General features: G+C 29.4%; 1 protein-coding gene across 1 annotated transcript in view; it reads right to left on the reverse strand.

Annotated features, from left to right (window-relative positions):
- The window catches only part of LOC106882502 (suppressor of lurcher protein 1), a 1,283,613-nt gene that overhangs the window by 311,130 nt on the left and 956,157 nt on the right, over positions 1-16,326 (reverse strand). The window contains exon 12 of the mRNA XM_089350836.1: positions 11,616-11,681. Coding sequence (XP_089206962.1) covers positions 11,616-11,681 — 66 coding nt within the window. The remainder of the gene's footprint in view (positions 1-11,615; positions 11,682-16,326) is intronic.

A 16,326-nucleotide genomic window follows, 5' to 3' on the forward strand; every position in this document is an offset into this window, starting at 1 on the left:
TATATATATATATATATATATATACACATACATATATTTATATGTATATATATACATATATAGGCAAAATAAATAGATATATATAACAATTATATATAACAACAGCGCTATGTGAAGCACCAGCTTCGCAAAAAGTAGGAGTCAAAAATTACTCCAAAGCCACAAAAATTAACACTAGATTTTTACAGGTATGATCGGCAAAAAACTAAGTGAATGAGGATTGCATCTTACCTCTGCAAAATTGCAAGAAGGAATGCCAGTTAATCTGGTATCATGATTTCAAATTTAGCGCCAAAAGCACTTGATTCTCTTCAGCTAAGTCTACTCATAGCAAACCTATATAGCCTTTTAGCCAATGCCTGTGTTCATTTCAGTGCTCAAGCTACATTGAGAAAATGAACTAAGTGAATAAATTTATAAATATATAAAGAACATTGATACTCATGAGAGATGATAATGTTAGTGGTGGCAAGCTTAACATCGTGTACGTAAAATTAAGAATTATATATAACAAAGGCACTATGAAGCACCAGCTTTGCTAACAGTAGGAGTCAAAAATATCCTGAAGCATCAAAAATTAACACTGGATTTTTACAGGCATGGTCGGAAATTTTGCAGAGGTAAGATGCAATTCTTATTCACTTAGTTTTTTTCCAACCATACCTGTGAAAATTACGTGTGCATGTGCACAGATGTCTTTCTACAATAGTCTTCGACATTGTTACTGCCTATCAAATTCCACATGAGGTATTGCTCAGCCTGAGTCTATAGAAAATGATACTCACCCAAAGTGCCATACAGTGGGATCAAGCTGGGTACTTTGTGGTTTTAAAATGGAATTCTTACACCTAATATATATGTGTATGTTTATATGTGTATGTGGAAACATGCTCATACATGTATACACATATTACTGCACATGCAAAATTTTTATTCTTCTCTTGTATAGAGTCAAGCATTTGTTTTTCATTTATTTTTGTTATTTTTCTCAAAGGCATATTTCTTGCTTAGGATTGATAATTAAGAGAGAATAAAATTGAACTTTGATACAAGGAAAGTCATTAGCTACCTCTGGCATTGCACCAGTATATCAAGGAATGACAATGACTGCTATTAATGTTTTTTCTCTCCCAGCTAACTTCATGCTTCTACACCAACAAAAGGATATCTATACTGTGAACAATCAAAATGCTATATTATATTAAGACAAACAATAAAAAACTAAAATTAAATTTTACAGGAACATAGAAACTGAATATTGTGGATCCTATTAGTAAATTTAACCAAGCCTTTTATTAGAGAAATCAGATATATCTATTCAAAATTTCATTACCCTTATCTGCAGCAAGCAGTTTTATGTGCCAATCTAACTTTGTTGAGAGATGTCAAGTTTACTGAAGCAACACGACTTGCAGAAAATACTAATTACATTCTTCACACACATATATACTCATATGTGTGTGCATGTATATATATATATATATATATATATATATATATATATATATATATATATATATATATATATATATATATATGTATGTATGTATGTATGTATGTATGTATGTATATATATATATATATATATATATATATATATATATATATACACACTATGTTCTGAATAGTAGGAATGAACCTGAAACCATGTGGTTGTGGAGTGACCTTCTTGAACACATATCAATGCCTGTTAACATTTATTATTATTATTATTATTATTATTATTATTATTATTATTATTATTATTATTATTATTATTATTTTCGTTTGGATTTTATTTTATCTGCAAAATTTTAATCCTTGTTTTCAAATTCCAATGAACGTTATTGAAAATTCTCAGCTAAAATTAATGCTATGTATCAAAAGTTGAAGAAAATTCAATTATTGGCCTGAAATTTTCAGAAGATATTTAACTCTGGAATAACCATGAAATTTAATTTCACATTTAAAGGGTTAATCCAACCAAGCTGTCTATAATGAAATATATTTAAATGGCATTAAAATAAATAAATAGTAGATAAATTATACTGAATTTAATATCTAACCTCAGAAATATTTTCATATATGAAAATCAGTAAATATATTGAATGAAGTGAAATGTTGTAAAGATGGTAAGAGTACAAGATGAGGTTAATAAATCAATTCAGTATTTAAAAATTTAGTCATAAATTATCTTTGAATATTTAAATGTGGCCAACATTTTGTGTGGTGTGTATGTGTTTGTTGTTTTAAATTAATCAATTCACTTATTTACTCATAAACAGGAAAGTGATGACTATGCTGATGATAGTGATGTTGGTCCTTTTTTGTATGCTTATTTTTTTCAATAAAAGTTAAGAAATATAGATTAGGCCAAACGATAAGTTGAAGTGTTTAGGACTTTCTCCAAACACTGAACACAGAAAACCTTTCCAACAAGCCAATGAAAAAAAAAAAAAATTAGGAAACTGAATCTTCTGCCAAAACTGAAAAGTAGTAGTAGTAGTAATGTGGTGTTGTTGTTGTTGTTGTTGTTGTTGGTGGTGGTGGTATTGATGATGATGGTGGTAGTGACAGTGACAGCAGTGGTGGTGGTGATGGTGCTAATGGTAGCATTTGTAGTAATGAGTAAAAAAAAACTATGAAAAACAGCAGTAAAAATAAGAATAATAAACAACTAAGCAAATAAACAGATTTTAAATAAAAAGACAGCAAAGAAACAAACAAAATAAGTGATAAAACAGTGTAGTATGTGATGATAGGATAAAATCAACTCCTGTTTTAAAATAATAGGAAATTATATAATTGCAGCGTTTTTTTTATTCTTTCAAGTTTTTCTGATAAGCTGAGGATTATTCAAGAGAATCGACAAATGAAATCTAACAATGGTTTACTTAACCTTTCCTCCCCCACTCAGGGTAGGTGTGGAGGCCTTTATCATTGCAGCATGTCACTGCATCCATAAGTTTGTCTATATTTGCTCGGGTCATCTCAGGCAACCTTGTCAACAGTGTCCCACTCAGTTCCCATTTCTGTGAGATACTTCCTCTTCCACTGTGTTGTAAGCAAGTGTCACTGTCATGCAAGAGCGGTGTTCTTCATTTCTAGTCTTCCATGGAAAATGAATGACCAGGGGTAAGATTACCTGAGGAAGGGCATCTGAATGCAGAAGATCTACCTCAACAGATTCTATCTAACTTATGCAATCACGGACAAGTGGACATTAAATGATAATGATGATGATATAAATGATGTCATTCCATACACATACCATTTGCTAATACCACTTACAAAAGATTAGTCAGTTCATGGTTATAATAAATGCAGTGGCCAATGTGTTTGAGAATGCAGTGGCCAATGTGTTTGAGAATGCTGCATGCTTACAGTTTAATGGCATGAATGATACATAAAAACAACAGTTTAATTCATTTCCAGCAGTTAAATCACAAACATTGTTCTAACTGAATTTTTGCCCTGTCCATTTAGCTACAAAATACATACATAGGTTTTCAGTGATGTCCTCTCAAATATAAACCAATTCTCGCCTTCTCTCACACTATCCTACACAAACACACACATACACTAGGTTCTGAACAATAGGAATGAACCTGAAACCATGAGATTGTAGAGTGAGCTTCTTAAACACACATTAATTCCTGTTAACATGTATATCATTATTATTATTATTATTATTATTATTATTATTATTATTATTATTATTATTATCATTATCATTATTATTATTATCTTTTGGATTTTATTTTATCTGCAAAATTTTAATCCTTGTTTTCAAATTCCAAAGAACTTTATTGAAAATCCTCTGCTAAAATTAATGCTATGTATTAAAAGTTGAAGAAAATTCAATTATTGGCCTGAAATTATTTCAGAGGCAAAGAATGGGGAGAAAAGAACAAAAAAAAAATGTATAAAAATGAAAAAAAAGCAAGAGTAAAATGTGCATAGGAATCTAAGAAAAGATTGCCTTTATAGGAATTAAAATTTGGATTACAGGCTATATCTCACAGCATGTACTCATAGATCTCTTTTAAGGGAAATAAGGGACTGTTTAAGAATATTAAAAACAAAACTTATAAATAGAAAATATTAAAAGAGAAAATGCAAAAACAAGTCAGGATTTTCAGAGTCCAGGGGAAAATATGTCAATGGTTGCTATAGAATTATAAAGAAGGGAAGAACAACCAAATTTTATGGCTTCAGCTATTTAGCATGAAACAAATTCAATAACTAAGCGGACTATGCTGCGTTTCTGTACTCTATAAATCAATTCCCCAATTGCTTGTGTATGTGTGTGAGTGTGTGTGTGTATTTTTACTTTGGTAAAACAGCTTTTGCAAAGCAGATTGAAATATGAGTTATGCAAAAAAAAAGAAAGAAAATTTTCATAAATGGTTAAAAAAAAGTAGTAGAAGTAAAAGAAAACAGAAAAAAAAAATACAGTGCTGTTATACTGTAGCATATTTTCTTTAATACATTATTTCTGATATATTTATTCATTTATTTTCTAGTTTAGAATTTCATTAGATCTCCTTTGTCATGAAACAGTGAAACCTAGATTTCTATGAAATACTATTGTTATACTTGTGCATATGAGTGTGTTCACATGTGCTTGTGTGCATGTGTCAGTAAGAAGAAGTAGAGAAAAGTGGGGGTGACAGGGGGAAAATGTCATAGGAGCACTTTTACAGTGTGGAGACATGATTCTATTGAGTATAGCCATTACAGTGAGATAAGACAGCTAAAGGGAACATTTCTGAACATGAAGGATAGTCAGTGCATGAAGAATATAAATTGGTATGAAAATAAACCACACTGAATAACAGTATTTTCTATTTCTTTTATTTCAATGGTAACTTATTCGATACACTGACTTATAGTGTTAGTTACTGGATTTTCTATAGACACTTACACTCACAGTCTGCAGGCAAACTCAGGAGGAGACTGTATGATAAGGTTACACCTTTCGAATAAAACAAACTTCCAAACAGCTTCTATCTTCCTAAGTTGACCTATTTTGAATTATTCTACTTATTTATTTCTTTATTCTTATACATGAATACATATGTCTTTGGTTTACTAGGTGTTGATTTTTTTTTTAATGTCAAAATTTATGCTAGGTTTACAGTTTCAAATTTTGAGTGAATCATCTCAACTATTCATCTTTCTGAAATTGAAACAAATGTTGTATCACAACCATGAGGCCAAACCCTGTCGCATAACCACACTCCACACTAGCCAAGAGAGGTGTGCTGAGTAAATGCTTGAAAACCAAACCATTTCTAATAGAATAAGGTTGCTGAGGTAGGATGAAGAGGACATGAAGATCAATTAATAACAAAGTAGCAGACCCAATGAAAATTCATAAACAGACACATACAATTCACAAGAAAATTTTAAACCAGTCTATAACATGGAAATGGTTATATATAAGTATATATATTGCGATTTTACTTTAATCTTTCAAACCTGTATAAGTAGGATGTTTTTTCATTGGAACAATTAATTTTACAGGTATATATACCTTTCTTGTTGTTAACCACTAACTTGGAAGTAGGAAGTGGAATGTCTTTTACGCCAGTCAGCCAAACGAGTGATCAGAGAATTAAAATTGAATTTTCCAATTAAAAACATATATAGTGCATACAAAATACATTTTTGAATTATCAGCCAGATAAACCTAATAATTCATTAGCAGTATTGCAACTCATTTGGTTACTTAATTTTGCTTGCATAAATTTTTATATCAAAATAAGAAATAATGAAAAGCACATAAGGAACAAACATATTAATTTAATAAGAACCAGTATTGGCAAGCGGATTCGAAAGTTAATCATTTACAATTTATTTTGTATCACTAATTGAGACTCTTGACACTCTACAGACTTATATGCAATCATGTATGTATGTATTTCTGCTCTTATATTTTTAATAGACCTAACAAGACTAATTAACATTCTAGTTGAGTATCTGTGAAACTAGAACCATAAACATAAAATTATGTACAAATGCTTTTACAAAGTATAAAGGTGCAAAGTTTTATGATTTAAATTAGTTTGGTTGCTGAGATTTAAATTACTTGAATCCCATTGACAGTAGTCAATTAGGTTTCTAAATTTCTAACCAGCTGAAATAATCAACTTGGCTTAGCACAGCCTCACTTTGGCTCATCTGTGCTGGCTGTATCATTTATCATGATGTTTTAGTAGTAGTTTTCCAATTACCTATATTATTTATCACGAATGAATTTGTAGTTGATAAATAAACATGAAATCTAATGATGTGATAAAAATGAATGAATATCAAATAAATTTTGTGACAATATGACTGGTAGTTGAAATGATAATGATAATACAAATGTTGGGGAATTACAAATCATAATAGCATTATAATAAAATAATGTTTGATGGCAACAATTTCTTAAAGTAAAACAACAACAACCAAACACCATTCAGTAAATAGAAGAAAAATAAAATGAAAAGGAAAAAAAAAAAACAGCAACAAGAAAGAGTACAAAAACACACAAAAATTACAACAGCAACAATGATGATGAGTGAGAAGAAATGAAGAAAGAAAATGTTTGACAATTCAAAAGTGATGTTGAAAATAGTGAAGTAATGCTGAGAGATCACTTCTTCAAGATTGGAGCGTGCAAGACTGATTGACAAAAACTGGATCTCAAGGAACAAGAGCCATAACAAAAGCATCATCATTTCTAGATGATCAGTGTTTCAAAATAGATTTCATTGAGAAAGACTGAGTGAAATTTAAAACAAATAACAATAAATAAACCAAAGAAAACAAAAGTGAATACAACAGAAAATGAATATACAAAATATTATTGTATTCAGATTAATGTGATTATATGCAATAACTGTATATTGTTGAAGAGTGTGTGCGCACGTGTGTGTGCGCACGTGTGTGTGCGTGTGTTAAATGAGTACAGTGTTTTTATTGTCTTTACCATATGAATCCAGATTCTTAAAAACTGGTTCAACTATGACAAATATTAGAATATATCTTTGAATGAATGCATTTTCTTACTTCCTGTTTTATTTTTATTAATATTTAACCTTTAAATTTAATCTTTAGTCATATACTTATCAGTTTGTTTCTTACACATTTCTTAGAATTCCATGAAAAACAAATAAAAAGGTTAATGCTTACAATATTACCCGGAAACGAAAAAAAAAAAAAAAATGCAACAGGTGTAAAAAAAATGTGTAGGAAACAAATATGAAGACGAAAATGTGTGGAAAGCAATGGGAATTGGGTGGTGGGGAGAGGACTTTGGAAAATTCACAAGATCCAAGTTTTTCTCTTATAACTTTTAGGAAAATGGGTTTTTTTAAATGAAATATTATATAAATACCTTTCAAATGGCATACATTACGGTAGTAAAGACATTTGTGGGTAAAATCTTTTCCGAAGGGGTGGGGAGAAGACTTCAGAAAATTCACAAGATCCAAGGATTTCGCCCATAACTTTGAGGAAAGTAAATATCTTTTAATGAAATTGTATATAAATACCTTTCAAATGACATACATTATGAATGCCTAATATGCCATAAACCCCTTATTTTTGTTCAGAAAAAAAAAGGGTGGGTGAACCCCCAAAAATGCGTTTTTGAAGGTGAGATGTGAAACTGCATTAACCCCTTTTCTTTACTCATATTTTAAGATAACATTTTTCAGAAATACGTTTTCTAGAGGGTGGATTATATTAGATTGAAAATTCAAACAAGTTTGAAAAGAATAATAAGTGAAAATGCCGAAGTTACAAAAATTAGTGGCAATGAAGTCTGGACCGGAGAGAGAAAGAGTGATACAAAATCCTTACAAAAACCATGTTAGTGTTTGTGTGAAACAAGTCAAAGTATAATTTTAAAACAAAATATCTTTTACATACCTCTTAAAAATCACTGGATATATTAATTCCCAGATTGCAGATTGTAGCATATTAGGTCACAGTAATTCATTTCATTGAAAAAAGAAAAACAGCCAATAATTCCTTCCCCCAACTTTTTCCAAACAAAAATAAGGGGTTTATGGCACATTAGGGATCCATAATGCATGCCGTTTGAAATATATATATATATACACAATTTCATTAAAAGATATCCATATTCCTTAAAGTTACGAGGGAAAAAATTGGATCTTGTGAATTTTCCGAAGTCCTCTCCCCACCCTTGCAGAAAAGATTTTACCCACTAATTTTTTATAATCATAATCTATGCCATTTGAAAGGTGTTTATATAAAATTTCATTTAAAAAACCCATTTTCTTAAAAGTTATGAAGGATAAATTTGGATCTTGTGAATTTTCTGAAGTCCCCCTCCCCTGTCACTTCCTACACATTTTTATTTTCATATTCATTTCCTAAACAGTTTTTTTTACACCCGTTGCATTTTTTTTTATTTCGTTTCTGGGTAATATTGTAAACATTAACCAATAAAAGAAATCAGTAATGGCGAAATAGATGATAGTTTTAATTTTCTGTCCAGTTGAAGATGTCTTTAAATATTCTTCCACAAGAACATTTTAGATAATTTCTTTGGTTTTGAATGTGATTTTCCTTTCGTTTTTATTTTATTTTATTTTATTTTTACGTCAAGGTAGGTATACAATAACAGAGAAGGTAATGTTGGTTAATTGCTAGTTTCTCTCCTTCCTGAGAGAATTGTTACTTCATATTAGATGTAAATAAGAATTTAACTGGAAGAAAGAAATATAATCTAATATTCTTTAACAGAAGTGATGGAACGATGATGATCATGATGATGATCATGATGATGATGATAAGGATGATGATGATGATGATGATTATAAGGAGGAGGATGACAAAGAGGAGAAGAAGAAGAAGAAGAAGAAGAAGAAGAAGAAGAAGAAAAAGAAGAAGAAGAAGAAGAAGAAGAAAAAGAAAAAAAGAAGAAGAAGGAGAAGAAGAATGTAAAGGAAGATGAAATGAGATTTTTTTTTCATCATATGAATTAAAACACCTTCTACTTTTACTTCTAATTTCTAGGGTAATTTATGCAGAGATAAATTGATGCTTTTCTGCTAAAAATTTTGAACATTAATTTAAATGTGTCTTAATTGAAATAATTCAGTTTCAACTATTCAGCTTTTTATTTTTGTTCTTGTTATCTTTTGCTGTTTTAGATCCATACTTGCATGACTAGGAGGGTGTATTTGTAGGAGCAAATCTTTTAACAGATGGCTGCCTGGTTTTTACAACTAAACACTTAACTGTGACATAAGGAGTGAAACTTCCTTTATATAAGTTAGGTAAACTGAATCAATCAGAGATATGTCCCTTCAACAAGAGATTAATACAAATTGCTCTCATAGTAAGATTTGACTTCACTCATACTCAAATGTCTTTCATTAGTTTTTGGCATTAGTTTGTAATAACAGCAAATATATAAAAAATAATAAAACTTTTAAAAATGTAAAAATAAAAAAATTCTTCTTTCAATTCAGTATGAAATATTTTCAGTCTTATTTTTAAAAATTTATTTATCTATTTTTTTTAGTAAAATTTTTTTCCTTGAAATCTTCTATACTTTGAAAGCTGAAAATGTTGTATCACTGTTATGTTAAAAGGAAATAAACCATACTGCCACTCTGCCACAAATATGAAGTAACCCAATAAAGAGGAATATACCAGTAGACTGTAACACATATAAAGTACTTCAAAAATTACTTTATGTCAATTAATAGAGGCAATGATACAATAAAGAAACATCACCATGAGTGTATGGATGGGACTAAGATGGATTTTTGAGAATGACTCCTTGGAATGAACATGAGATGTAGCTGATGGCTCATTAAAAACTTAAAATTCTTTCTTTCATCAACCAAGAAATTTAAATATGACAAATATTAAATATATATTTGAACTAGTTTACATTTGTTAAATACATTTTTAATTGTAGCATATGTCTGATACTTAAATGAGATGAGTGGTCAACAGATATGGTTAAGTTTCTGCATAACATTTTAAAGGTATTTTATTTAAATTTTGATTTAATTTATGAATTAAAGACCCAAATCTTCAGAAATTTATGGTAAAATTTGAAGTAGAATAATTTTACTTCTTTATTATTTAAGAAAGTTATTCTGGAAAAATTCATTTCCCTGTATGTATGTATGTATGTATGTATGTATGTATGTATGTGTGTATGTATGTATGTACGTATGTATGTATGTGTATGTTAGTGTATATGGAACCTTCTTCCCTAATGAAGATTCCACTACAAAAAAAAACAGCAATTATTAAAACCTTTAATGAAGAAGTATTAATATTTTGTTATAGGTATTTTTGCATTTAGTGTCTAAAAGAAAAGAACAAAACATACACACATACATGTATCTATGTATACACATATATTTCATTTACTTATATGCTGTGTTCCAGAGACAAAATTCCAAGCACAGACAGTTCAATAAAATACTTGACTTTCAACAAACATTGACAATAAGGATCATAACAGTACATATATATATGAGTGTGTGTGTGTATGTATGTGAGTGTGTGTATCTGTGTATATATATATATATATATACACACACACACATATACACATATATGTATGCACACACACACACACACACACACACACACACACACACACACATATATATATATATATATATATATATATATATATATATATATGCACACATATATATACATATAAACATATATATATAAAACATATATATAAATACATATAAATACACACACACACACACATATTGATATTTTTACATACACAATACATACACAACATATATATGCATACCTGAACAGACACACACACACATGTATATAAGTCAGTATATGTGTGTGTATATACATGAGTATATATATATATATATATATACACACACTCACACACATATACAAATGCACACATGTACATACACACATTCATACATACATGCATACACATACGCACATGTATGTATATACATATATGTGTATATCTATATACGTATGTATGTATGTATATATATATATATATATATATATATATATACATGCATGTATATATGTGTATATATGTGTGTATGTATATATATATATATATATGTATTTGTGTGGATATATATGTATGGGTGCATGAGTGTGTGTGTATATATATATATATATATATATATATATATATATATATATATATATATATATATAATTCCAGTAGAAATCATATTTCACAAAAAAATAAATAAAAAAGACACAACTACATCATACAGTGTTCAAACTAAAGCAGTAAAATAAAAACAAATTAACAAAGTACATTCATTATAATAAAACCTGACTAAAAGAAAAATAAAGAAAAATATCTTTGACACACTAAATGAAAAATAATAATAATAATAATAATAATAATAATAATAATAATAAATAATAATATCTGGACAGCAGTAGCAGGCTACAACCAAGTGATAATAGGGGAGGTAGGTAGATATATATACACAGACAAAAATAAATAATAATCAAAATCAAAATAAAAAAAAAAAACAAATGAATAAATGAATTAAACATGGGCAGTAACAGAGCACTAGTTAACTGGTGCTGTGACTGCTTGGCGTGCACCTGGAACAAAGCATATTTACCTGCAGCGTTTACATCACGCATTTTAGTTTTTTCAATGACTGACTCTGCATTTGAATTTTTCATACCTGTTGGCGGAAATCATCATAGAAATGGAAAGTGGTTTAAGAATTTGTGGGAAATAAAGAGGTTGGTTAGGTATGGATTCTGAGCATTGTGTAGACACGTGTTTCAGCAGTGTCTCCAAGCAATACTTTGTATAATATAGATATACACATATGCAGGTTACAATGAAGGAATAGATATTTGTAATATATATTACTAAATCTGTGCTAAAAGTGAGTGCTTCTACCTTCAGGTATTTCCATTTATACTAGTATACTCTTATACTCTCTCTCTCACACACACTCACATATACACACATATTTGCATTCTAGATATGCCAATGTTTACAAATAATGGGTTAAAATCACTTTGTATCGAAAAAGTTGAAAGGTGACAGTGGGACACAATCCCACATTTCCTATAAGCTTGACATTTTCTGTCCAAGAGGTTTTTAAACCTAATACTTACATGCTATTATCTAAATCTTGTCTCCTTTAAGATCCGACATTCATGTTCTCTTGAAGTTGATAAATTCTCTCTCTCTCTCTCTCTCTTTCACACACACATAGACATGTACATAAACATCAGAAAGCACCAAATAAACTAGATAAGACTATGGGGTGGCGTGGGGGTAATTTATGATTTGCATCATAAATTATTTGAATATATTCTTCAAATAATAAACATCATAAATTTGTATATACCCAGTCATCCGCATAACACATACACATACACCTAGTGACATATTTGACATACTGTTAATAAGAATCAAAATGATATTGGTAAAGAGTATAATAATATTTTCAATCTTAATTCTATTGAAATCTGTTTGTCACTACTTTTGGAAAATGATTAAAATTTTTCAAGTAATAAATTCTAATCCTACAACAATATTGTTGGATTATAGGAAATTCTTTATAGTGATACCAAGTAGGTTTTACCATCATAATGAATGTGTTTGCGCATGTACACATGCTTGTGTATGCAACAGATGTAAATATATGACAAAATGTAAAAATACGTTCAAAACTAAACAAAAAACACCCTGATGACATGATAATTGAATGTAAAACCTGGGGGTCTGAAGCAAAGATTGCTAACCTTCATACTTTCATGATAGGATTGTAACTAGATAATCATAAAGAACATGAGAACAAACATATGATAAAAAAATGTGTGTGCATGCACATGCACACACACATTCACACACACACATACAGAGGCATACACACACTAACAAAATTTACTCTTCACAAACAAATCAATGATTTTAAATTGATCAAAAAAAAAAAAGAAACAAATAAATGAAAGAAATATATGAAATAGGAAAGCAAAAAAAACAAAAGCAAAGGGTGTATGTAAAAAAGAATTAAAAAAAAAATATGTCAGTGACAGGCAAAATGGGTATTTGTATTAGTCAAAACAATTTGTTTTGAGCATCTGCAAATAAATGAAGAAAAAATACAAAAAAGAAAAAAATTTCGTTTGGGCGCAAAATACAAACAATATTCATAATATTTTCTGAATTCAAAACAATGCAAAAATAATTGTTACAAAGAACAGAAGAATATGTTTTCCTGACCAACTGCCGAGCAATATCAAAGCAAATTTTTGGTTGTCAGTATTGAAAAACTAACCAATCTGTATTAGCATGGAAAAAATATCATGTTATCAAAACAAAGAGCTTATTCAAAATACATTATCACCATCATCATTAATATTATTAGTATTACTTGTGTTTTCTATTTGAATGCTATCTATGATTAAAAAAAAATTCTAGATATCATTGTTGTTTGTTCAACTGCACTAAAACTCATCTATTGTGAATTTCAATCAGCAAGAGATAATCATGAAATGGAATTAAATTAATAAAATGAGCAAAAAAAAAAAATAAATAAATAAATAAATAAAACAAGTTTTAAAAAGTTGTAGACATTTAATTTTGAAAAATTTTTGACATTAAAGAAACACAGATATAAAGAATCGCAATTGAAACAAAACAGAATATTTAAAAACAGATTTTAGAAAATGAAACAGAATATGTTTGAAAACAACAAAGATATTTATCTCCCTATGAGGAAAAAGCATATTTTAACGTAACTTAAAAACACAACATAGATGATGATAGAGGTGGTGGTGGTGGTGATGATGATGATGATGATGATGATGATGATGATGATGAAGAATATGATTTTCTTTTTATTTTTACTTAAGTATGAAACCTCTATTGATTTCTTTTATTTGAATAAATAAACAAAGTAACGTTTCCTTTTAGCTGAATTTGCAGGAAGTGTAAAAGTATTCTGATCTGAATATTTAATTTTTAAACATACATATAAATATATATTTATATAAATTTAAAGCCAACAGATTAAATTCATAACTAATGTATAACTGTAAATTTATAACTTCAGATAGAATGCATAAACTATATGCAAACAGAGTACAGCAAGATGATTAAAATATATTCAATTCCTTCCAGTATGAAAATGGAAAGAAGAAAATGTTTTACTTTCTTTTGGTCAGAATCTCCAGGAATGAAGCAACTGATGGTAAAATCTACAACTTGGATGCTATGATCTCACGAGCAATTAAAAGTATAAAATTAGCTAAACATGGCACTGATAAGCTAATTTAAATAGCATTAAGCATCTACAAATGAATTCCTACTCTTTTGGTATCAAGTTTGCATCTAAATACACTGAAGAAGAAAAAAGCAATGGTGTATTGCTTTCCAGAAAAAAAGTAATAAAGAAACTTTTTATTATCTTTGCATAGTACTTAATAAGCTATTACACACTTCTAAGTTATGTACCAAAAAGCTAGCAAAGGAACCAGGGGTCTCGATAGTATTTCTCACTTGAACTACTAGAAATAGCAGCCAGATCTCTCTCAAATCATTTCACAGTGTAGAAAAAGAAACCTTGTGTAATTTGGTTATGAGTTCATTATATACAAATAAGAATCATGGTGAAGAGTGGAATATCTCTGATTATAGATCTATTCAATCAGGGATAACCTGGAGTCTGAGTTCAAATCTCACCAAATTCAATTTTATCTTTCATCCTTCTGACTAAAACAGAATTACTAATCAATCAGGCACTGTGTTTTGAATAGCCTATACACCCCACTACACACACAAACAAAAATTGAACCTTCACAAAAACTCAGTATATTTATGTTTTATAAAACTGTGGAAACATGAAAACAGCAAAATCTAATAATAATAATGCTTATGAACTTACACAAATTTTCCAGCAAAATTCAACTAAGCTTCTCTACCTATTATCAATGTATCATAGCTGTGAACAAAATCGAGATTATGATGTTCCAGCATAGATTATATCAATATTTTCTTATCATTTCTCTTTTTGTCTCCTTCTTTGCCTTGTATATTAGTTTGTCATTTTTTCTTCTAGATTGTTTTGACAAGTTGAGTAATTTATAAACTGACATTTTTCTATGTAAGTTATTGAATGGATGAATATTTTTGTGCTGTCAACTAAATCTTTTCAGGAATATATTGTTTTTAATGGTTTTAGTTTCCACAATATGTTTATAATCAATACATTGTATATGAACATGTGTTGGGACTGAGACTGAATTCACAAACACTTATCAGACACAAGGTTCCAGCACCAAAGTACTAATTGACATTATACAGTAGATAAGAGAATTGAAACTCTATGAGCAACATAGGTTTGTTTTCAAGACTAAAATATATATATGGTATCTGTAGATAATTCCTGATTGTAAAAGACATTGACTGTCTGCATCATGGTAGATCAAAGCCATGGTTGTCTTCTTCCATAGCTCCCTAGTTCAAAGATACTATGAAAAATCAATGAGGCAAAGGCTTGGTATCTCTTTCCATTGTTTACACATAAATACAATTATTCCCCAAAAGCTAGCTGTTAGCATATAGCTGGTACCTACTCTTCACACTACAGATGAATCCAAAGGATGAAGAAGTTTGGCATTGGTCACACTGCAAGAGTTTCTGGAAGTGGGGTGGATGAAACTGAAGACAATGGTACTCCACCTTCTGGCCTTCAGATCGATGTCTTTCTTACTTTCTTGACCATTTCACAACCTAGATTGTCAATTTCCCTATAGCAGAAGTTAGTTCTTGATGGTGTTGAAACAAGGAAAGCATAATAGCGTTGTAAAACCGAGACTGACTAATAAACTGCTAACTGGAGAGGAAAATGTCTAAAACGCTCACGGATAGTGTGTGTGTGTGTGTGTGTGTGTGTGTGTGTGTGTGCAAATCAGACAGAGCCTTTTCTGAGGAGATGAAATTTTGTCTTGTGCATACGCACACGAGTGAATGGGGCTGGTGAAAGGAATAAAGCAGAGATAAAATGAAGTTAAACAATATCTTATGTCAAGTTCAGATATCCTAATCAGTTAGCACAATTCAAATGATAAAATACCATAAGAATATTAAATACTATGCATATATATATATATATATATATATATATATATATCTAAACACACACATACATCACATACACACATATACGTATATATTCCCATAATTACCGTAATGTATCGAAAATAAATAGCAATGTTCTTTATTTTGTTCCTTTTAGTGGTTTCAATTGTATAACTGCGCCTATGGTGGAGCATTATCTCTACACAGTCGATTATATGAATTTCAAT

The sequence above is a fragment of the Octopus bimaculoides genome, chromosome 4, assembly GCF_046866305.1.
Source record: "Octopus bimaculoides isolate indiv1 chromosome 4, ASM4686630v1, whole genome shotgun sequence".
Lineage (NCBI taxonomy): Eukaryota > Metazoa > Mollusca > Cephalopoda > Octopoda > Octopodidae > Octopus > Octopus bimaculoides.